Source organism: Hyperolius riggenbachi, chromosome 8 (genome assembly GCF_040937935.1).
Source record: "Hyperolius riggenbachi isolate aHypRig1 chromosome 8, aHypRig1.pri, whole genome shotgun sequence".
In the NCBI taxonomy this organism is placed as follows: domain Eukaryota; kingdom Metazoa; phylum Chordata; class Amphibia; order Anura; family Hyperoliidae; genus Hyperolius; species Hyperolius riggenbachi.
In genome coordinates, this window is record NC_090653.1 from 128,901,515 (window position 1) to 128,927,156 (window position 25,642).

At 44.3% G+C, this 25,642-nt stretch overlaps 1 protein-coding gene across 1 annotated transcript; it reads left to right on the plus strand.

The window, feature by feature from the left end:
- Positions 1-1,620: 1,620 nt before the first annotated feature.
- Positions 1,621-22,174, plus strand: COMMD5 (COMM domain containing 5). The gene is made up of 7 exons (XM_068249590.1): positions 1,621-1,884; positions 5,712-5,872; positions 9,144-9,172; positions 11,816-11,866; positions 15,814-15,909; positions 18,924-18,999; positions 21,744-22,174. Exons 1-7 carry the CDS (start codon positions 1,746-1,748, stop codon positions 21,843-21,845), a joined length of 654 nt encoding a protein of 217 aa, XP_068105691.1. The 5' UTR covers positions 1,621-1,745; the 3' UTR covers positions 21,846-22,174.
- The last annotated feature ends 3,468 nt before the right edge of the window (positions 22,175-25,642 follow it).

Here is a 25,642-nt window from a genome sequence, read left to right on the forward strand (position 1 = left end):
CACAGCATGAACTGTAAACTCCCCCCCCCCCCCCATGTCCACGCCATGAACTGCTAACTCACTGCACCCCCACCCCATCCCATCCCATGATGTCCCTCATTCCCCCTGCTTTGGCAATGCCTGTATTGAAGCTTGGTCATGCCAATAAAGCTATCTTTGATTTGATTTGATTGCACTGCAGTATATTCTACTGCCACTGTTATACAGCACTGATTTTTTTTTTCATCACACTCAAAGTGAACCTATAAAAAAATGAGTTTAACTTACCTGGGGCTTCTACCAGCCCCCTGCAGCCACCCAATGGCCTCGCTGTGACAAAGCAATCCTCCGGTCCCCCGCACAGCAACCATCTGGTCCGCGCACTGCCATGCTCCTGTGGATGGGAGCACTCTGCAAATGTGCAGTACGTAAAAATCTCTACTGTGCATGTGCAGAACACTGCAGTGTGATCGAGGAAGCACGTGGCCTTTCGACTCGCCAGTGGGCCAGCCGGAAGAGTGTTGATGTGGGGGACTGGAGTGACACTTGGTGACAGCGCTGGCACAGGGCGCTGCAGGGGGCTGGTAGAAGCCCCAAGTAAGTTAAACACTTTTTTTTCCCTTTAAATTCTGAAATTAATCACAGATGGTGACATCTTTAATGCTGTTAGGTGTAGCTCTGTGGAATGTATCAGTATTCCGAAGGCAGTAGAAAAAAAAACTGGTCTCCCAAAATGTTCTGGGAGAATTCCACATAGCTACACAGCCTAGGCAGTGACATCACTGGGAGGGCAGGGCTATATTGCAACGACACTGAACAGACTTAAAAAAATGCCATACTAAACTTACCTGGGGCTTCCTCCAGCCCCTTGTAGTACGTACTCCGTAAGGTCCAGCCTCTGGGCTCCTTCCGTTCTCCTGCTGGTGACTCCATTAGCTGCGCGACTTGGCCGGGAGCTATGCGCATCTGTTGCTGTGAGCGCTCTGCGCATGTGCAATTCATTCTTTCAAGCATTCTTTGAGCATTTGCAAAACACTTACAGTGATGGATGTGCTGATGGGCCAAGCATGCACAGTTGCGCACAGCTCCCAGCCAAGTAGACTGGGGGAAGGGGGAGGGGTGCTGAAGGACGCCCAAGGTAAGTCTAGTATGTCATTTTTTTTGGTCACTTTAAATCAGGAAGAAGAAAGGGTGAGGTAAGATTTTACAATGGGCAAACAATAATTTATAAGTAATATTGTAAAAAAAAAAGTAATTGTATTAATTATGTTATTTTTAGTACAGTTCCTATTTTAAACCCATACTTTTTTTAGTGTTCAGTGTGAACAAGCCCTTCTGATGTCACTTCAAGTCAATGGAAAAGTGGACTCTTCACTGCCACTGCATTTTTCTGCAATTTTGTCCTTTGACAAAGGGGGACGGGTGAGGACAAGCTTCTGAAAAAGAGGGACATTTGTTAATTATGATTATGTTTGCTATTATTATTATTTTTTTTATCACACCAGCAACATTGAATTCAATCAGCCAGCCATGCAATTCGCTGTTTTGAGTCCCCTATAAGCAGGAGCGCAGCGATCCGCCAGAGGGCGCTGGGAGAGACTCATAAGGCTCAAATGTACTCATCTGCTTCTGCAAATCGGCTTCTGTCAGTCGTCACATGACTCTGTAGACAAGTCACGTGAGCAGCAAAGGAAGATATTGATAAGGGGTAAAAGAAACCTAGAGTTTGAGGGCTTCTTCTACGTGATGTAGATTGAGAGAACAAGATGGCATCAGTCAGGTCTGCCCCTCCTTATAGTAATGATAGGATCAGCTACTTGGGAGCCAAGATTCCCCCGGAGGTGGAGGCAATGGCTAAACATGTGAAAGACCTGGATAAAGACGTGTTTAGGAAGATTCTGAAAGGTAGGTCAAATCAGAACTCCATTATTTTAAATGGAGGTAATTTCATTTGTTTATTCCTCTGGCTGCTCTGATTCCAAAAATAACGGCGATCATCAATAGGAAACCTGTCTGAAAGCAGACTGTGAAAGGGACACAAAGGAATGGGAAACTGCTACAAAGGGGATGTAAACCCTGGCAAGATTTCTAGCCCTTTCCCCCTGCACTGAAAGTTAAAGCAGACCTCAACTCAGAACTTCCTCTCTGTTCTAAAAGATACACAACAGCATAATAACTTTTAAAGAAAAACATTTCTTTTGTTACAGCTGATACAAATCCTGCAATAAATCTGTAGTGTGTCTACTTCCTGCTTTCATGAAAGCAGATATATTGTTAACCTCCTGGGTTTACCAATTAGCTGCTCTGCTGTGGCAGAGGAGATTCCTCAGCTGACTAGATTAGACACAGATGAGGGGGAATTTGACAGGCTTAACTCTCTAAATACATACAGGGTGTGTTTCTCTATGTTTTTTCCTTTGGTCCTGTGTAATAGTTCAGGTCCACTTTAAAAGGAAAGCAGTGACTGCATACAATATATCCATGTATGCATATGCATGTTTATCCATTGCTGAAATACCTCTACTCCAAGTCCCAATTTGAAAGGTCAGTTTATTTACAATGTAATGCTCCAGGGCTGCACAGAAAGCTCTTTACCAAGATCAAGTGGTTTGATGAAGCGGTGAGGGTGACTCTGAAAAGTGGTAAATAGTCTGAGTTTTTCCTTTGTAACTTATTTTTTTTATGCTGTGTGTTTCCTTTTTCTTTTACAGGTGTTTGGGATTACCTCAACAGAAATGCAGGATAAGGCTCTGTTCACATCTAAAAATGAAATCGCTGTCGGCAGCGATTTTCGTTTTGTTTTTTTTTCCCCCTCTCCCACTGCGTGCTACGAAGCGCTTTTGTAATTGCTTTTGTAGAGCAATTCTGTTTTTTCACTTCCTGACATCAGTCAGGAAGTGAATTCTTTGACCCAGAAAAGAATAAATACAATGTATTTATTCTTAAAAACGCATTCGCCGCATAAAGCGATTTTGTGAGCGTTAAGCGCTCTTCCTATACCTTCCATTAGAGCAAAATCGCCCCAAAAATGGTACAGAACAAAACGTGCTGATATGAACCTTCTCATAGAGAATCATTGCACAAGCGTTTTGTGGGCAATTTTGAAAATCGCCTGCGCTTGAACAAAAGGCAGAAAATGCCCTAGATATGAACAAGCCCTAAGTGTTGCTGGTAGTCTGCTTGAGGAGACCCAGTAAGGAATCACATAGGGAACAGTTCTCCAATCACAGCTTCCTCTAAAACGCGAAGCATTGTGTTTGGCTGATTAGTATGAGCATACGTTACAACCTACCTGAAACCTAAGGGTTTGAGAGGGTGTTCTCATCACGTTAGATGAATTTCCCTTTGAGGTTTCCTGCTGGGTCCACTAAAGTAGACTAGCGCCCGAGTGCTTTTTCATTTGAAACAAAGATGGTAGTACAACCCTGAGGTTATCACTTTCTGTTTAAAAACCTAAAAATAAGGTTTTAGTTGGACTCCAACTTAAAACATTATTGTTACTGAGATTAGTCTAAGTTTATGGCTACATTAAGGGCTGGTTCAGACGGACGTTTGGAGGCGTCGCGTTCGTTGGCGTCGCGGCGGCAATGCGTTCGGGCTTTCAACAGCGTTCGCATTGCGTTCGGATGCGGTCGCGTTTTTTCTTCCCCTAGGGGAACATTACCCGTCGCGGTTAACAGCCCCTGGAAGCAACATGTAGCTTCCAGGGGCTCCTTGAACGCCAGTGAAAATCGGGACCCGAACGCCGCGTTCGTGCAAACGCGCGTAAAAGCTTGGTACAAACGCTCCCATTCACTTGAATGGGAGCGTTTAACGCCAAGCCCCGAACGCTGGCAGTAAACGCTCTGCAAGCGTCCGTCTGAACCAGCCCTTATTACAGTGAGCTTTGTGTTCCCTGTAAAAGCAGGAACGGAACAGAAAAGTCGCACTGCACATTATGTACGCGTTGCATCGCATACCATGAAACATACAGTCAATGAAGAGTATGCTCTGCAGTCAGTGGCGTGGCGAAGGAGCTGTGGGCCCTGATGCAAGTTTTACATGGGGGCCGCCCCAAGTACTCTATACATAACAATTGAAATGGCGCACCAAAACCTGCCAACGACAACTACAGTGTCAGAGGTGCAAGAAGGGGATGGAGAACAGTTTGTTAATGATTACCACTATTCAAAGTACCTATAGTCATTCTTATTATGAGCACAGGATCAATAGAGAGCTAATACTGCAGTTGAGAGAGGGCCCTTCGGAGCTCCTCTGGCCCAAGCGCCCCGATGCGGTCGCAACCTCTGCAACCCTATTGCTACGCCCCTATCTGCAGTCGCCACACATGTTTTGCGTTAACGCACTGGATGAAGGAAGTAGGTTTTGCATTGCATTGCAACTTTCCACATTACGATGTGTCCGTTACCTCACAACACAACTCCTTACTGTAAAGGGGGGCCAAAGGCTTAAAGAGACTCTGTAACAATTTTTTCAGCCTTAGTTCTTCTATCCTATAAATTCCTATGCCTGTTCTAATCTGCTCTGGCTTACTGCAGTCTTTCCTAACTGCACTGTCTCTGTAATAAATCAATGTATCTTTCCTCTGTCCTGTTTGTCGGGCTAAAGCTTGATTGTGTGGAATGTGCAGGGCTGCTTGTGATTGGTAGAAGCGATACACACCCTCTGCAGGCCCCGTGCACACTCTGAATGACTCATACACTATGCTTAGCTGAGCCTATTAGAAGCTGGTTAGTTTGTTTGTAAACACTGCCTAAAACTGTTAAAGAGGAGCTGTTAGGTATAAGGTCTCAGAGAAAATAAACACATATATCAGTAGCTAAAGATTGGCTGTACTTACATTACATATGCATTTCACTGTCCACGTTTGGATTTCACAGAATTTGTATATAGTATATGCAGAGATAGATGCTCATGGCAGGCTCCATGTTTTTCTGTCAAATGTGTCCTCATGTCCTGCCTGCTTCCTGATCACAGAAAAGCTGGTACTAAATAACACAGTGTGCAGTGAATATTAATGAGCCATGTGGCTAGGAACAATAGCTGACTCCTGCAGAGTACTCTGCCCCAAGATTTATCAGTGCTACACGCCGGACTGATTACAAGCTTCTGTAACGTCTCATTAGCAGCCGAGGGGAGGGCCCCAGAATGCTTTGCAGTTTAGTATGCGGCTTGCGTCCTTATGGGTCTATAACAGCCTTTAAGATAAGCACACATCAAAGGTAACTGAGATTTTTATCTTTACTAATGGCTTTTGGGCTTCCTTCTAAACTGTTTAACACAGGAGAATAGAGGTTTAAATTAGCTTCTGCAGCCTGACAGTTACTCTTTAATTACAAGCCAGGATTGCAGCAGAGAGTGGCAGAAACAGCACAGAGGGGCACAGGAGAAAATAATGAATAGAATGGTATGCTTTTTAGTGTAAGAATATTAGAGTACAGATTCTCTTTAACTGTAGTTGAACCTCATGAATGCTACTAGGTCATATTCAATAAACAAGTCTCAGCTAACTTCAAACTCCTAAATGGGATTACTTAATGATCAGCTTAGTGTGGTTTTTCCATTGATTTTTGTTTCTGGAGTGGGAAAGATTAGAACCATCACAATATTTTGTAAGTTTTTCTTTCTGGTTGTATAAAAGCGACTTTCTAAATGAGCTACCAACCATGGATCTTCAGCCATTTTGACAGCACCACTTTGCATATATAAATCTACTGTCTTCTTTCTTTAAGCTGTAGTTGGAGCTCTCGAGGGAAAAGACTGCAGAGAGTCAGTGAAAATAATCCAGCAGAATACCCCACTGTCTGAGGAACAGCTCAGTTTCATCATCTCTGGAGTATACACACTGCTGCGAGTGGCGCTCAGGCTTCCAATGTCAACCCTTAAACAAGAGGTAAATGCACTACATACTCTCTCCCAAAACTTTAAAATCTGCAGTTATAATGCTGTAATGAAATATGCTACCAGTGTGCTGCATGCAGAAGTTCGGGGGGCACAATGATGAATACAACATCAATGCTGAAAACAATCTGTACAGCAGCAAGTAGTACAGCCTGAACAGGAAGAGGTGTGCCCCCCTCCCCAAGCTATTAGTAGTGCCTTTCTCCCTGGAGTACATGTAGTCCTGGAGATACAGCAGAGGCTATGAGCGGTATGTCAGATTTCACCATCCAGATATCTGTGAACTGGTTTTGGTGCCATAAGGACAACATACTAGTTGAATGCATCTCCTATTTGCTACTTCAGCATCCTTCACTTGCTGGCTCCAAACTTTTCTCCTGTCTCTATACACCCGTGCTGTGGTCTGGCCTTAACCTTTTTAGTGGTAATCCCGAGCCTGAGTGAGTTACGTGCAGGAGCTGCTGCAGATCTCTCTGTGGTATGTTTTGTTTTTTGTTTTGTTTTTAGGGTCTAAACACTGAAAAAATTGCAGGGCTTTTAGACCCTAAATCTAGAAATAATCATAATGCCAATGAGATTAACTACAAAGCTGACTAGTTACTTGTAATTGAGTGCAGAGACAAAGGTTCCTGTTCTGGGTTCTGGAGGATTGGTGTGATGTGTTGGGTATTTGCTGAGTAAAGCAGCATGAATAGACATCCTCCATCTCTGTCCGCATGCAGCTTGGCCCCTCATTTCTGTCAACAAATACCTTTTGGTCGCCCATCAACTACCCATTTTTGTCCATGCAAACCATGGTCCTCATTACAATCAGAAAGTAGCTTTGATCCCTCATCACTATTGGTAGCTACCAGATAATCCCCTATCTCTTTTGGCACTCTCTATGGGCCCCTAATTTTGCACCCACCATGGCCTCCCCATCTCTGCCAACAAGCAGTTTAGGCTTCCTTTATCATCACCAACAATAAGCTCTAATTTGTATGAGTAGCCATCTTTGTCAGAAGGTAGTTGGTGCCTCCATATCTATCAGCAGACCCATTAGGCCCCAAAATCTGCCAGCAGGCAACTTTGGCCCCAAAATGCACCTCAAAAGGCATGACTAGCCTAAACAACCAGCGTTGACCCCTAAGGCTGGGAGCACACATGTCCATGCAGAAAAGCATGGGGTTTAAAGCATGTGCATTTATGCATTTTTTTTTTTATTTTTTTTTTTTAATTTTCCTTGCGTTACATTTCTAGATCAGTTTTTTACTTGAAAACGCATACCTTTTAGCCTCCATAGGAAAGCTTTGTATGCAGGTGAAAGGAAATGATATCATCTGCTTAGTGTTCTAAAGCCCCATACACAACGCATCATTAAAGTCAGCTGATAATCCAGCGTTTCAGCAAAGGATTGGCACCACACTGGAGTATTTATAAGCTCTAATACTTTATTATATCATAAAAGGACAGGCAACGACTGCCAGCTGTTTCGACCACTTCTGGCCTTTCTCAAGGGATCAAGTCGCCAAAAAGTCAAATGCAATACACATCATACAAGGACACAGTTATATACAGAAAAGTCTGCCCCTTTAGGGCGGGACACCCATATCTTAGGGACTAAGAAGGGAGGGAAGCTGGACCTGATGGGAAACTACAGCCACGAATAATCCGGCGTCTGTTCAGCAGACAAGCGACCAGCCGGATCAACTTAGCAGAGCAATGGCTGATTACTTTGTTCTCGTACTCGCCCCACCTGCTGCATGGAAGTCGCATCTGTGCTTCTCCATTGCCCTGCCCCCCCCCCCCCCCCCCCCACTGGAACCGAGCTGGTTGTCGGCCTACAAGCTGACTATGCATCTGTACATTGTTGGCCCAGCGATGTCACCTAAGGGCAGCGGGTCCCGATCTTAGATGGGTGACAGCAGTCATCAGTGTGTAGAGGCTTAAAGTGTACTAGAGCTGAGATAAATAAACATTTATACATAACTTGGGCTTCCTCCAGCCCCATCTGCTCGGATCGCAGCTTCGGGATCCAGGTCCTGTCACTTCCAGCCAGTCGGGCCTGTCTACGCACGAGAAGTGTGCCCTCTATGTATCTCTCCAGCGACTGCTGGAGAGCTATGCAAACAGCGCACTTCACTTACGTCAGACTGGCTCCGACTGACGGAAGTGACAGGACCCAGTTCCCGAAGCTGCGGAGAACAGTGGCGTGAGAGCCATCCGAGTGGATGGGGGCGGAGGAAGCCCCAGGTATGTATACATCTTTTTTTATTTATCTCAACTCGAGTCCCTTTAATGCTGAGAATACACCATGAGATTTTTTGGCAGATAGATGGTACGATAATTTCTGACATGTCCGATCTGATTTTCGATCGTTTTTCTGAACGATTTCTCATAGAAGTGAATTAAAATTGATCGGACAGTAAATCTGCTGAAAAAAATCTCATCATGTACAGTATTCCCAGCATAAGGAAGTTTATGCTACTTCAGCATAGCTAATTAGCATTCAATAGACTCTGTAAAGTCACTCCTCCTCTGGTTCACAAGGCATGGATAGACATTGCAATGTATGTATGCCATACACATGCGCAACCTCTGTCACCATAAATGAACGTAGAACTGGTTGATCGGTTCAGATAATAAACGCTGTTGGTCTTCCATATCGAACTATGGCAAACGATCGCTTCATTTACTACGTGTAGCTAATTACACACTTTCAGGTCCTCATTTTCACTCTTCCACTAACAAACCGATCGGCGGACCGTCATTGTGCCATCGCTGAAATTCATACATACTGAATGTCATTAGTTCGTCGCTCATGTGGGATCACTCAATGGTGGTTGAGCATGTGTGCAGAGCTTTTAGGAGTGGAGTATACTAAAGTGTGATCTAGCTTTTATTATCCCTGCAGTCCTAATATGGAATTATTATTATTATTATTATTATTATTATTATTGATTTTATAAAGCACCAGCATATTCTGTGCCGCTGTCAAAGAGTGTGAACTCTATTGGCTGGTCTCCTGCTGTCGCTGTTCTTGCTACAGAGTGTGGTTTTGACCCTTTGACTTTGCAACACTAAAATAAGTAAACCCAATAGTTTTACAAAGTGCAGGAAACCTATAGCCCCATGTTTCCTAATCAGAGGGTATTTTATATATAGGGACCTCTCATCAGTTCACAGACCACAAGAAATCATTTGGAGTTGAGGGATGTTTATAAATTTGCAACAGATCTTGAACATGAGTTTTTTTCATGATTGTCTCTGATTTCTTATTGCAGGTATTTAAAGAAGATTTGAAAGAACTCAGGTAAAGCCTATGTATATTTGAATATGAAGTATCTTCGTTTGTAAAAATTCTGTGTGTTTTTAGAGAGAAGAGCCTTTCTAATTCCTCCTCATCTTCAAGTAATCACAAGTGTAATTTGATCTCTCAGCTGTGTCCGCACAGAAATTCATCATTCCTCGGCAGACACAGCGAATATATATACACAGGATATTAACACTTTGTCTGCTTTAAAGAAAATGGGAAGTACACACACTGCAGATTTATTGCAGGAGTTCTGTGAGCTGTAACAAAGATTTGTTTGTTTTCTTTTAACCTCCCCAGCGGTATGGACAGAAATGTCCATCCATAAAAACATGCTGTGAACAGTATAAACGTGCATACACATCAATACTCTCCTGCACTGTATACTAGACCCTTGCTTGACACACTTTGGCAAGTTACAGGAAAAAAAAAGTTTTTAAAAATAAATGTTATCACGTTTTGCAAAGAAATCATGGGAAAATTGAACGCCGGGGAGGTTAATGTTATTATGCTGTTGTTTATCTTTTGGCGCAGAGAGGACTCACCTCGGGAGGGGGAAGCCTCAGGGTCCCAATGAGGCTTCCCCCATCCCTGTAGCTGCAGGCAATCCAGCGCTGGCTCCCCCGAAGCGTCCCGCAATCCTCCCCCCGACAAGGGATGATATATTTACCTTGCTGGGATCCAGCACAGGCACAGCACTCTTCCTTCGGGTAAGGCGGAAGTAGCCGGACCCGATTGGATCCGCTTTACTGGGCAGGCGTAAAAAGGACTCGTGCCTGCGCAGTAGAGCAGATCCGATGGGGTTCAGCTATTTCTGCCTTACCCGAATGAAAAGCCGCTAGTACACATGCGCTGGATCCCGGCAAGGTAAATATTTACATCTCCGCACTTTGTGGGACCCAGGCAGGCTAACGGAGGCACGCAGGAGAATAGGGGAAGCCTCGTTAGGATCCAGAGGCTTCCCCCTCCTGAGGTGAGTACCCATCAGGGGTGTGTTTTTTTTTTTGTTTTTTTTTTAACACAGGTTTTCTTTAAGCCACTGTCTTATTACAGGATTTTTTTCCCAGTCCCTCCACCAACCCAACCCAAGGGTGAACCTCCAACCCAACACCAACCCAAGGGTGAACCTCCCACCAACCAAAACTGCCTCTATACTCGCTGACAGAACAACAACTTAAAGGGCACATCCGAGCACTAATAAAATAAACAAAATCCACTTACCTGGGGCGTCCTAGAGCCACTGCCAGCCATCCTGTGCCCTCGCCACAGCTCCACTCCACACTGGTGGTCTGGGGTCCCCTCCAACGAAAGATTCTCACTGCGCATTGCAGGCTCAGTCCGGATGACCAGTGAGATGCATCCTGGAGCGCAGAAGAAGCGGAAGCCAACCTGGCGAGGAGCCACCGGAGCTGCGGTGAGGGCACAGTACGGCTGCCAGGGGCTGGAGGAAGCCCCGGGTAAGTGAATTTTTTATTTTAATGTCGCTCGGACCTAACCTTTTTAAAAGGGTCTGCCTGTATCCTATGTCAACATTTAAAGGTCATCTGACGTGAGAGAAACATAGAGGCTGCCATATTCCTTTTAAACAGTGCAAATTCCTGGCTGTCCTGTTGATCTGCCTTTAAACCGTTTAGCCATAGCCCCTAAGCAAGCATGCAGATCAGATGTTTGACCCAAGTTTGCCTGGATTAGCCGCATGCTTGTTTCAGGCTCATGAAAGAACAGTAGGATGCCAAAAAACTGGTATTGTTAAAAGTAAAGAAATGTCAGCTTCCATATTCTTCTCACTTCAGCTGTCCTTTAGGCTGGTTTAACACCTGGCCTGTGCGTCTGCGGTGTGATGCCCCAATCACACCGCAAGGCACAAAATGTCAATCAGATGACCCTGGGGCAGAGTGCACTGACAGGGTCATATGCATAGCGTCGCATGCCCCTTGCCACTTCTTGGCCTGAAAGCGGGTATTTATACTTAGCTGGGGCTTCCTCTAGCTCCACGAGGTCCATGGGCTCCCTTGCCATCCTCACTGGCCGCTCCGTTCACTAGATATCCTTGCCGGTAATCCAGCCTGCCGCACTCTTCTATGCACGCACCCACCTCGCCAGTAATCCGGCCAGTCGTGCGCTTCTGCGCATGCGCGGCCTGGCTGTGGCACGCCCGGCAGGGTTCTGCACCTGCGAAGTACTACTGCTACCTACGGGAGTGTGATGCTCCCGTAGGTAGCAGTAGTACTGCGCAGGTGCAGAACCCTGCCGGGCGTGTGCACAGCCAGGCCACGCATGCGCAGAAGCGCACGACTGGCCGGATTACTGCCGGGGATATTTAGTGAACTGAGAGGACGGCGAGGGAGCCCACAGACCTCATGGGGCTATAGGAAGCCCCAGGTAAGTATAAATACCCACATTGAGGCCTTCTCAGGTACACTTTAAACATATGTTGATGGGATAAATTCGTGTTAAACTACGTATTTGCATAGTGCGGATGCATTCAGATTTTAGTTTAGTGTTTGTGTACACACACACACACACACACACACACACACACACACACACACACACACACACACACACACACACACACACACTTTATTATTACCGTTTTTACAATCATTGAACTTATTTTACATTCTTTTATTTTCTTCTTAGAATTCCTGATGAATTTATAGTAGACTTTGCCAATATTGTTTATGGTAACAGGTAAGTACCAGAATTAAAAGCAATACAGTACCTAAAATATTTGTAAGCTTGCGATACCTGTTGGTAATGATGACTAGGATAGATTTGTATGCAAGGCCAAACTGTAGCCTTTTTTTCCACTCTCTTGCTATCAGTTCTCTGGTTTATACATGAAAGCTCAAGGGTGGGAAACAAACTTATGACAATTTTAGCAGCCTCAAGTTTGGGTGGTGGACACACAGCTGCGGAATCGGTGGTGATTGAGAGAGGGGGGGGGGGGGGCAGTTAGGGTTAGGCATAGATTGGGGGTTGGTTAGGGATAGATAATTTGTGATGTGGGAGCCCTTGGGGTTAGGCAGAGGAAGGGCTTGTGTGCGGGTTGGTTAGGCATAAATGCAGGAGGAGGAGAGGCAAAAAACACTGGCACTGCTGCTAATAAAGTTTATTGCAGGGAAAAGAAACCTATGCCTAGTACACACGATGAAATTTACTGCCAGATCGATTGTTTCCAACATGTGCGATCTCAGATTGGACATGTTGGAAATAATCGATCTGGCAGTAAATCTGCCAGAAAATCTCATCGTGTGTACCTAGCATTACATAGAGTGCATCCGGTGGAGTTGGCTACATGCGGATCAGCAGGCGGTAGGATGGAGGACCAGGCTAAACTTCCTGGGTGAGAAATGCCAGCTTGTCTCAGAGGTCCTCCATCCCGGTGCCACTGAGCCGCATGTAGCCGACTCCACCAGGCACACTATATGTAAGCTTGGGTTTTTTTTCCCTGCAATCAGTACCAGCGTTTTTGCCATCCTCCTCTTGCATAACATATGTCTGACGCTTGAGCATGCTGAGTGCCTTGTTTAGAGTATGGGAGTTCTGACAATTGCTTTAAGATTGAGTGCTCAGTCCAACCTTCCAAACTGTTGACTCCGTGGCCCATATGTGAATTAACTTTTATCTCCTGAGTTTTCTCCTAGGTTATATTTTCATAACTTGTCAATAAAATGCCTTTTAAACCACCAACAAGCAAGAAAATACTTAAAAGGAACCTTAACTGAGAGGGATATGGATGTTTTCTTTTAAATAATACCAGTTGCTTGTCAGTCCTGCTGATCTCTGTGGCTGCAGTAGTGGCTGAATCACACACCTGAAACAAGCATGCAGCTAATCCAGTCTGACTTCAGTCAGAACACCTGATCTGCATGCTTGTTGAGGGGCTGTGGCTAAAAGTATTATTCTGGGAAAACACCATACAATTTTCTGTTAGATTTTTCTGTTAAGGTGCGTACACATGCACTACAAAAGGCAACGACAGGTCCGCCGGACCCTCCCGCTTGGCAGTCTTTTAGACGACAGTAGCACGTGTGTACGCGCTGTCGGCAGACTGATAAGTCTGTTTCTGAACGATCTGCCAGGCGGATCGTTCAGAAAACAGCCTTATCAGTCGACCGACAGCATGTACACGCGCTACGGTCGTCTAAATAAGACCGCCCAGCGGGAGGGTCCGGCGGACCCGTTGTTTCCTCTTGTAGTGTGTGTACGCACCTTTTTAGATTTTCTGTTATGCTAAACATACACGGTTAGATTCTTCCTTATCAGTCGAGCCGCTGATGGCTCGATTGATAATATCCGACAGGTCCGATGACCCGCCGGATAGTTTCCCCGCGGGCGGACAATAGCGGGGAATCGAGCGGCTGATAAGGAGCGCCTGCAGGGACGAGCCAGAATTGATCCGCGCGGACGAGTGGTGACACGCCAGCATGTATGCCCAGCATAAAGGTCCGTACACACGCCGGACTTTAGGCAACGACGGGTCCGTCGTTGCCTCCCGCTGGGTGGGCGTGCCAGCGACAGTCCGGCGTGTGTACGCTCTGTCGTCAGACTGATACGGCTGTTTCTGAGCGATCCGCCCGGCGGATCGCTCAGAAACAGCCGTATCAGTCTGACGACAGAGCGTACACACGCCGGACTGTCGCTGGCACGCCCACCCAGCGGGAGGCAACGACGGACCCGTCGTTGCCTAAAGTCCGGCGTGTGTACGGACCTTAAGATTTACTGCAATTAGATTATTTTCTGTAGAGACTGGTCATTATCTCTGGTGCATTGTCTTCTGTTTATCTCCAGCTAAGTAGAACAATGCCTAATTGCTCGGCAGATAGATAGATAGATAGATAGATAGATACTTTCCAACATGTTGGACTTTATCTATCTGGCAGGTAAATCTAAAGGCCCATACACACGTCGGATTTTAGCGAACGACCCGTCGTTTGAACGTTTCGTCGTTCGGACGTTTCCGCGTCAAATCCGGCGGATCGTTGGTAACCAGTCTTATCACCCGAACGATAGTCTGTACACACGTCGGATTTGACGTGGAAATGTCCGAACGACGGAACGTTCAAACGACGGGTCATTCGCTAAAATCCGACGTGTGTATGGGCCTTAATGCTGGGCATACACGGTGCGTTTATGCGCCGGAATCGAGCAGCTGGCTCGATGCGGGCGCGTGGATCGATTCCCGCTCGACCCCCGCGGGCATTTCCTTATCAGCCGCTCGTTTCTTCCATTGTCCACCCGCAGGGATCAAGCGCAGAATCGATCCGCCGCGGTGATCGGACAGGTTGGATATTATCAATTGAGCCATCAGTGGCTCAATTGATAAGAACGATCTAGCCGTGTATGCCCAGTATTACAGAAAATCTAACATAAAATTTTATGGTGTATTCCCAGCATAATTAGAGACACAGGATCAGCAGGAGAGTCAGGCAACTGGTATTATTTTAAAAAGAAAAAAATATCCATCTCAGTTTAGGTTCCCTTTAATCATTTTGACAGCATTATTTCACATACTTTTTGGGACTTTTTGACTTGCAGAGTGCTGGAAATTCCTGTCACTTGACAGGAAACTTGACAGGCAGCCTATTGGGGCAATCAAAGTGTAGGGATAATGTCCTTTAAAATGATTGGACCTGCAAGGACTCGGGGCAGGACGAGTGGAGCTCTCATCATTGCCAATTAGCATAAGTTTGTTGCGCTCGCTATGCAACTCTGATCAGGCACGTTAACTCTGATAAGGCATGTTGGTACTATTCCATTTCGGGCGCAACCACTAGGTGCCGTTAATTACTATTCCCCCTCCAGGCCGCCATGGATAGTAGGGAAAGATGTAACTCTGATGGAGTTTTATCGCCACCTAGTGCATGCGCCCGGCTAACGGAAAAGAACCGGCATGTTAACTCTGATAAGGCATGCTGTTTGTTATAGTGAATCAACCCCCTTGTGTGGTAATGCTAATCACAGGACTAAAGCAAGAAGAAAGAAAAAAAATCTTACCATAAGGGCAGCAAGAGCAAGGATGCCTGTAATTAACAGTGACCAGACTTATAATAATAATAATAATAATAATAATCTGAACATTTATATAGCGCTTTTCTCCTGTTGGATTCAAAGCGCTCAAGAGCTGCAGCCACTGGGACGCGCTCAAGAGGCCACCCTGCAGTGTTAGGGAGTCTTGCCTTGAACTCCTTACTGAATAGGTACTTGACCTAGCCAGGATTCGAACCCTGGTCTCCCTCAAAGGCAGGGCCCTTAACCAGTACTCAGTCCAGTCACTTGCATTACCGGACTCCAGAAATGGGGGGGCTGTGAGGCATTCTAGCTCGGACCTCCTGTGGAATTGTAACTGGGAAACAGCTGCAAGTGCTGCGTGACCTGTTTATAATTAAAAATACATTCTTACTATAGATGCATGCAACTAAAGGAGCTCAAATCTTTCAGCAATCCTCATTAGTCTAATGTGACCCAGATGGATCTGCAAATATTTGCCATCTAGAACCAGTTCGTAAAAAAAAATTAAAAAAAAAAGTCTAGATTTTCAAGATGTCTTCCCCTTTAGTAAATAATCTCCAATAAGAATAAACTGTACCCCTCTAGTGCACTACTGTATTTTCATCACGTTTTCTTGTGGCCAGACGCCCGATTCTAGAGGATGCGGCTTTGAAGCAGGGCATAAGGCTACCAACTGTAGAAGATCTAAGATGGAGGGTTGACGTTGCTATTTCAACCAGGTAATTCTCTGCATATCTTTGTGATTACTTTGCACATAGTACATAGCTATGTAAAAATTAAAATGCCTCTCTAGCATTCTTATTATATTGGGCTCCTCGTCCATACACCTGCCTAAGTACCTAAGGGTCTGTTCACACAATGGCACTTTTTTGCTTGCTGGTGGAAGCTGCCTGAAAAATAAATCGCTTAAATGTTTAAAGTGAACCCGAGGTAAGAGTGATATGGAGCCTGCCATATTTATTTCCTTTTAGGCAATACCAGTTGCCTGGCTGTCCTGCTGATCATCTGCCTCTAACATTTTCAGCCTAAGGGTTCGTATAGACGTACGATAAAGATCGTTCGTTACGAACGATTCGTGACGTTTACACGATATTCAAATTAGACCAAAAAGATCGTTCGTAATGAACGATTGTGTACACACGTGAACGATATAAGTATAAAGTACTGAACGACGAACGATAAAAAAAATGCGTGCGCAAACGGAAGTGACGTTATGACAGGCAATAAGAACATGCGTACTACTCCACAGATAATCATTATCGGACGATCTTTGTACACACTGCAACGATTGAACGATTATCTTTTGAAAAAATCCGCCGGGTTGGATCGGTCGGATTGAACGATAACGGTCGTTATCGTCCCAAAAAACGATCGTTGGAAAATTTGGAGTGCACGATTATCGGTCCGATTGTCGTTATCGTTCGTTTTCGAACGATCGTTATCGTACGTGTGTACTCAGCTTAAGACCCAGGACAAGCATAGGTAGATCAGATGTTTCTGACAATATTATTATTTAGTATTTATATAGCAGTGACATCTTCACACACAATCTAATCCCTACATATGTCCATGTATGTATGATCTGACAAGATTAGCTGCATGCTTGTTTCTTGTGTTATTCAGACACAAAATAAATATGGCAGTCTCCATATCACTCTCACCTCGGGTTCACTTTAAAGAGGAGCTGTTAGGTATAGGGTCTCAGAGAAAATAAACACATATATCAGTAGCTAAAGATTGGCTGTACTTACATTACATATGCATTTCACTGTCCACGTTTGGATTTCACAGAATTTGTATATAGTATATGCAGAGAATGATGCTCCTGACAGCTCATGGCAGGTTCCATGTTTGTGAAGCCAAATGTGTCGTCATGTCCTGCCTGCTTCTGATCACAGAACAGCTCATACTGAATAACACTAGTTTGCAGTGAATATTAATGAGCCATGTGGCTAGGAACAATAGCTGACTCCTGCAGTGTACACTGCCCCGAGATTTATCTGTGCTGTGGCTGGACTGAGTTTTAGAAGCTGCTGAAACTTGATCCCGTCTTCTCCTTAGCAGCCGAGGGGAGGGCCCCAGAATGCTTTGCAGTATGTTATGCGGCTTGCGGCTTGCTTAGGTCTAAGCATTGCTGATAAGCATACATCAAAGGTAAGAGAGATCTTTATCTTCAGTAATGTCTTTTTGGCTTCCTTCTAAACTGTTTAACACAGGAGACTAGAGGTTTAAATTAGCTTCTGCAGCCTGACAGTTACTCTTTAAAAAAAAAATCAATGTTGCTATGATTAAAGTGTTTTTTTTGTTTGTTTTGTTTTTGTTTTGTTTTTTTGCATCCTGGGCAAAGAAAGACTTTATTTATTTATTTATTTTGTGCAGCTTGGAAAGTGGACCAGTCAGAATCCTCAGATACTGCATGCTGCATACATTTGATAACCTTTCCGTCATCTCACATTTCATTGGCCATATTTATCAATAAGGATGTGCTAATAATTTTGTATTTTGGTTACATTTAAAAGCCCAACTAAACTGGCAGCAAAGCAGCTACCAGGGTTTCCCCATCAGTGGCTGAGCGAAGTAAAGCTGGATGCACTGATTTATGTGAAGTGTGATCTCAAGGTTCATCTCTGCTCCTTTCCAAACTAAAATGAGTTTTAACTGGATCCACTGCCTGTCAGCTGCTTATTTCCAGGCACTAGGAAGTGCTTGGGACTGGCAATGGCATGGCATCTGATCTATTGCACATTTAAAGTGTACCTGCGATGGGCGGTTATAAAGAAAATATATATACCTGAGGCTTCCTCCGGCCTGATCGCTCAAACCAGCGTCCGCTTCTGTCTCTCCATTTGCCTGCAACTGGCCCTAGAAAATCTTCTAGTCGGTCCGGCCAGAGCTTTCCGGGGCCAATTGCAGGCGAATGAAGAGATAGAAGAGGACGTGTGGGAGTGATCAGACCAGAGGGGGCTGGAGGAAACCTCAGGTATGTATATTTTCATTATAATCCCCATCTCAGGTTCCCTTTAAGTTCCATGGCAGCAGCATGTGTGGTAGATATGTCATGAGACAGTTTTTTTGCTGCTGTGGAAACGCACTGTGTGTCAACCGCTCACACACATGTGGTGACAAATGCTGCCATTTGGCTGCACTAAACTGCTAGAACTAGAATGGAAATCTAAACTGCATTGCCTAAAAAGAGGCCAAACTTGCAGTCATTGGCATATAGAAGAGCACAAGTGGGCAGCACAGTGGCGTAGTTGTTAGCACTCTCGCCTTTCAGCGCTAGGTCCTTGGTTGAAATCACAGCCAGGGCACTCTCTGCAAATGTCTGTGGGGGTTTCCTCCGGGCACTCTGGTTTCCTCCTGCACCACAAAAAACCTACATATAAGTTAATTGGCTTCCACTAAATTGGCCTTAGTCTACAATGCATACACTACATGATACATACATAGACATATGACTATGATGGGGATTAGATTGGGAGCCCCTCTGAGGGACAGTGGTGTGACAATATACTCTGCACAGCACTGTGGAAGTTGTCGGTGCTATGTAAATTAATAATTATAGTAGAGAATGTTATATGACCAGCTTAAATAAATAAATGGAAAAGGCCTTCAAGGGAGAGAAATTGTCTCAAGTATAATTTAATTTTAGTTACTTGAGATTTCATTTTGAATGTTATTTACAATGTACACTGACCATTTTAATTTTTACTCTGATTTTATTACCTTCTAGCTCCCTGTCACGAGCCCTGCAACCTTCCATATTAATGCAGATGAAATTATCCAATGGCGATTCTCATCGGTTTGAAGTAAGTATGTTTTGTCTATTTTGTAGTTTTATTTAAAGAAGGGGAATGAACAAAAATGCTATACTGGACCCCAAAGTTTGTCATTCAACCACATCAACCTGTCAGTTTGATGCGAAACACAAAGACTTACAATTCGATCCCCAGTGTGTACTAGAGAAAACGGTTAAAAAGGATTTACTGCATTAGAAATAAAGAAGGCCTTTACTTACAAACTGTATGATGGAGGCAGCAGAGGAGGAGACAGAGCAGCTGGACCTAGGATAGATAACCATTGCAATCCTTCTCCAGCATTCTCCCTGGAGAGTATTCTACATTGAAGTGGGGGTACTAGTGGCTGCCTGGTGGGGCTTGTAAGGGGGAAGGTGGGGGGGGGGGGGGGTCAAGTTGCTGTGGGCCAGGTGAGGGGGGTGTTCTGCAGTGCTCTGCACCCAAATATAGACCAATCTTTTTTGGCCAAAGAAATCTGGTTTTCTATGTGAGCATATACAGTACATTCTGTAAATTGTATGACTTTTTAATACTGTAAGTAAAACACAATTCCATGGCAATATTGTTCTTGTATTCAGTATTCTAACTCACTGCCCCATGTAGCCAGCGTTTTGCATGCTTACTCTTTGCAGTAGCCATTGAAGGGAACCTGAGATGAGACATATGGAGGCTGACATATTTATTTCCTTTTAAATACTGCACATTGCCTGGCTGTCCTGCAGATCAGATGTTTCTGACAAAAATCTGACAAGATTAGACACGCGTGTTTCAGGTGTGTGATTCAGATACTAATTTATCAGAAAGATCAGCAGGACGCCAGGCAACTGGTATTAAATATGGCAGCCTCCATATGTCTCTCACCTTTGGTTCCTTTTAACAAGGGAATCAGTTGGCATGTCCTGCTTGGAGGTTGCTCAATATTTACAGGTAAAGATGTCCTCATCCTCTCCAGCTTGCCTTGCTTGGGAGAATGGTAATCGGCTAGGTTTTGTGAGGGGGGGGGGGGGGTTGATTGGTATTGTATCCCCACTTTGCCCTTTGCAATCCTTACTCCACACAAATGTACATGTCACTCTACTAATCCAAATACATATGTCTGTTAGGGGTATGCTTTGCAAGCTATAGTTACTAGTTAAAGAGACACTGAAGCGAAAAAAAAATATTATGATTTGTATGTGTAGCACAGCTAAGAAAAAAAAACATTAAGATCAGAGATACATCAGTTTAATTGTTTCCAGTACAGGAAGAGTTGAGAAACTCCAGTTGTTATCTCTATGCAAACAAGCCTACCACAACTGAAATGTGACATAATGAGATAGACATGTGTATGTACAGTGCCTAGCACACAGATAACTATGCTGTGTTCCTTTTTTTCTTTCTCTGCCTGAAAGAGTTAAATATCAGGTATGTAAGTGGCTGACTCAGTCCTGACTCAGACAGGAAGTGACTACAGTGTGACCCTCACTGATAAGAAATTTCAACTATAAAACACTTTCCTAGCAGAAAATGGCTTCTGAGAGCAAGAAAGAGGTAAAAAAGGGGAATTTCTTATCAGTGAGGGTCACACTGTAGTAACTTCCTGTCTGAGTCAGGACTGAGTCAGCCACTTACATACCTGATATTTAACTCTTTCAGGCAGAGAAAGAAAAAAAGGAACACAGCATAGTTATCTGTGTGCTAGGCACTGTACATACACATGTCTATCTCATTATGTCACATTTCAGTTGTGGTATCCTTTAAGCTCTCCACGACTAACTAAAGGCCCATACACACGTCGGATTTTAGCGAACGACCCGTCGTTTGAACGTTCCGTCGTTCGGACGTTTCCGCCCGGCGGATCGTTGGTAACCATTCTTATCACCCGAACGATAGTCTGTACACACGTCGGATTTGACGCGAAAACGTCCGAACGACGGAACGTTCAAACGATGGGTCGTTCGCTAAAATCCGACGTGTGTATGGGCCTTTAGTTAGTCGTGGAGAGGGCTGTTATCTGACTTTTATTATCTCAACTGTTCCTGGACTATTTACTTTTCCTCTGCTAGAGGAGAGGTCATTACTTCACAGACTGCTCTGAAAGACTCATTTTGAATGCTGAGTGTTGTGTAATCTGCACATATTATAGAATGATGCAATGTTAGAAAAAACACTATATACCTGAAAATAAAAGTATGAGAATATTTTCTTTGCTGCTAATCTTCTAGTAATTATTCATAGTACACAACCAATTCACTATATCATATATTTTTTTTTTCGCTTCAGTGTCTCTTTAAGGAAGCATGGACTACCATCTAGAGTCCTTACAACAGCATTTAGGGCCCTTCCACACGGGCAGCTGACAAGCAGTCCCTGTCAGCTGCTCTCCTGCACTGGCTTGGTCCTCGTTTGCGTTCAGTATAGGTGCCCTCGACGGAGTGAGATGTGAGCGCAGCTGCATTGAGACTTCACATGCCACGTTTCTCCTCTGCCTAGTAACACCACTTTCATTAAAAAAAAAAATAAACCTGTCAGACGACTTGTGCAAGTGTGTATCCAGCCTTATAACATATTTCAAGTGCTGCACAGACTATTATGTGATTTTATGTTCTTGAAATGGAAAGTTTGCACCTGTTGTAACCTCCTTGGTGGTGTTCCCAACCCAGTCTTGGGGTGAAACAAAACGTGTTCCCGAGCCTGCATCGGGGCATTGCTACTCATCACTTTCTGACCATTTTCTGATGATTGAAAATTACCACCTTTTTGCTATTTTATTCCAGGTTCCAGTTGCTAAGTTCCAAGAACTGAGATACAATGTTGCTTTGATCCTGAAAGAAATGAATGACCTGGAGAAAAGAAGCATATTAAAAATCCAGGACTGATGCTTTGCTTACCTGCAGGGGATCGAGGCCTCATCGTCTGTCATTTGGATGTCTTCATGTCCTACCTGCATTTCAAAGCCAGTGCTCTTGGAACTGACATAAGGTTTAACGACTATTGCCACATGATTTTTTTTAATTTTTTTTTTATATTATACATTCCAACATAAGGACTGCACTCACAGAGTAATAAATAAATTAACTGCAATTCCCACTAAACAACGGCATATCGTGTTTTCAGCAGTTTGTGGATAGACTGATTTATAAGCGTTTTGTGATTGGTCGCTATGGATGCTTGCAAAGCTTTCTTAATAAATCAGAATCTTTCTTTACACAGCCTCTGTAGTTTACGAGAAAAAAAAACAGCTATCATACCCCATCCATGCACTGATGTCTCCTGTGTTGTCTTTCTGACTCCAATTACAGCATGGCTGAGGTTATGTAACCTGTTATTCTCAGTAGATCGGTCTGTAATTTTAAGCTTATGATTTGCCTTTGAAGTCCTATGTGCCGGGGCCTCCAAGAGAAGCCTTTTCAAGACTCATTAGTTCTGGAGAGCTAAATATGCTGAGTTCTGGGTGTTTGCTATGAAAAACAGCAGGTGTGTGAGGAAAGTCATTCCACAGCCAACAGAGTTGAGAAAATGACCTTGTGAAGCTGCACAGGCAGTGCTCAGCACATGTGAAATGTGACTCACAGTCAGCTGCAGTACAGAGACTTTATGTAAAGGTACATATGAACATCAGAGAAGCACCTGTTGTCTACTACACCTTGTTTCATGATGTAGCTACATTTACACTGTAGGGAAAACAGTTACAGGATCTTGGACCAAAAGTGTTGTCTAGACGAGCAACCAGTTTCAGTGGGGAAATACAACACTCTGGTAGCACACAATCACCTGCTGCTCAGAGCTCCAGATAACTACTTTCAAAACCAGGCATGGACTGGGGTGGAACAGGGAGGCCAGGCATGGACTGGGGTGGAACAGGGAGGCCCACCCAGTTACCGTACCTTCCTTCCTTCCCTGTTCCAGAGCTCGGGGCCCTGAAAAAAACTAAACATAGCAGCCATTGGTTTCTAGGACCCATACCTGAAAAGAAATGATAGAAAAAAATTGCTTAGGTCTAGAAATCAAGAAATTGACAATCTTACACCATTCAATTTTCATAAATATTGATCAGAAAAATCAGCTACTCCTCATGCACTTATAAAAACAGGAATTTTAATTGGATGTCTCAGTTGAATAAAAAGAAGCCAATGTGGCAAATCCTAACCATTTAATCACTACAATTCTCAATAAAACCTGTGCAGGTTTTTCTTGATCATTCATGATATTCCATTTGGAGACATGAAACAATGAAAACTTGTGTTTATACAGTAGCTGACAGGTATTCTTAATAAATACATAACTTTATGACCGAAGTAAGGAGGGATACTTTAAATGTCCCTTAGTATCAAAATATCGTTAGGATAAATCATTTAAAGCAGGCCATACACTCACCAATTTCTCCCATCAATATATGGTCGATTCGATTGCTCTGAGTCAGTGAGAAATTGGTGCAATCGCTGAAATTGATCAAGAGGCCGATCGTGCGATTTCCGGCTGAAATTGCTCGATTGTGTCTGTCTGTCCAGAGGGAAAATCTTAATCGGTGGTGGATAGGGAGCGTGTTGCTAGTAGCATTCGATTCAGCAACCAATGAAGGTACTTTCACCTGTCCGCTGCACGGTCCGATCACTGCTTCATTTTCATTTCCGTGTCCCCGGCGCCTGAGTGACATAATGCAGGGGATAGACACTAGGGGCCTCTAGTTGTCACAGCGCCCCTAGGGTCTGTCCACACACAGACGCCCAGGGACACAGAAGTGTAGAAGACTTGAGCAGCCGTCGTGGAGAAAAAGAGATCTGGATCACATGGTGGATAGTTGAGAACTGCGGAGGGAACTTGGACCTGGCAGGCACACAGATTTTTAACAATTTTTTTTAACCCCCTTGGCGGTATCATTCTTTACAGATTTTAGGGTCTAAAAGCGGTACAATTTTTTTTTTTTTTTTGTGCACCCTTTCAGACCCTAAAACCTGGAAAAAATCATGCTGCTAGGGAGATCTGCACAGCCCCAGTAATCACTCACCTCCCTGGGCTCCCACGCTGCAGTTATGCCTCCATCCTCTGGGTGGCGCTGCAACTCTAAAGTGAGATTGTTGGCTGTCATCATGACGACAGCCGGTGATCTCACCAGGAGGAAGCAGAGCCCCGGAGGACGGAAGAAGAATGGCGTTCAACGTCGGGATCCTTGGGAGGTATGTAGAAACGCTCCCACTGCGCGCATTGCTCTGCATAAAGCCTCCTGCCGCTCCCTCGAGCAGAGGTCGGGATTACCACTCTGAGCTACGGTTTTCTGCCCCGACCCTAGCTCGGGGTTACTACCAAAGAGGTTAACGATTTCATGGTGAAATCCAATAAGGTCTGTGCAGTGTGTGGAGATAATCAAGCAGGGAGGTTCTCCATCTAATCAGATAATGATTAGAGAAGGATCTACCTGCTGGCCATATTGACCAGTGTATGGTCACCTTAAAGAGAGTCTAAAGCCATTAAAATTACCTCTTCTTTTCCCAGTCCTCTTCAGCATTAAGCTCAAAGATAAATCGCCGCATCCCTGTGGCAGAACGAGGTATTTATCCCTTCACAAAATTCTGCTTTACTTCCTGGAAAAAGGCAGATCTGCCTCCAGTCCAATCAATCTCCACCTCTCCCCACCCCTCTCATTTTTCTTTCACTGAGGGGGGCGGAGATTGACTGGACTGAAGGCAGAGCTACTGCGCTCAGCTCTGCCTCCCCGAGCAGCAAAATCTGTGACTTGGATAGTTGTAGAATTATGCCCCGGGATTTTGTGGGGGATAAATACCTCGTTCTGCCACGGGGATGCAGCAAATCATCTTTGATCTTAATGCTGAACAGGACTGGGAAATAAAAAGAGGTAATTTTAATGGCTTCAGTCTCCAAGTCAAACTTGCCTGCAGTACAAGTCAATTCAGCAAGGCAGAATTCCAAGTGCCATACATTTTAAAACAAATGTGGGAATGGCTCAAAAACAGTCCTTGCCAATGTGACATTTACAGTATTTCCCATGCAATAACCCCACTCCTTAACTGATGCAGCCATCTAAGCCTGTTGGCTCTGTTGCCACAGGGAATAAGCTTTCTAAAGTACTGGATGTGTTTAGCTCTGGGGAGAGTATGAAAAAACGCATTGGGCTATATTCACTAACAGGCAAAAACACCGCAAAATGTTACCGCTATATTTCCGCCAGCGGTAAACTCCGCATTTTTTCCACATTCACTAATATTTTCCGCATGTTTTCCGCATGCGGGAAAAAAGATGCGGAAACAGCCATTATTCATGCGGGAATCATGCTGGAAAAAAGTCGCATGAAAAAGTGTTTAAAAAAAAAAAAATTAAAGTCCACCAAGCACAGCCCTTAAGCCTCCACACTTCATTAAAGTCAATGGGATGCGGAATATATCACCTACTATTTGTAGGTGATAAAAAAAATCGGTAAATAACGACGAAATGATGCGCCTGAACATTTTTGAGAATTGATTTATTGCGGAAAATACCGACTTTTGCGGAAAATTTTCCGCATGAATCCCACACTTTTACCGCACTTTTCCCGCATGCGGAAAAAAACATGCGGAACATTTTGAGAATTTCAACTTGACGGTATTTTGGTCGCAAACTTCCCGCATGTGCTTTACCGCATGTGGGAAGTCTTTGAGAATAGAGCCCATTGAGGATTTCC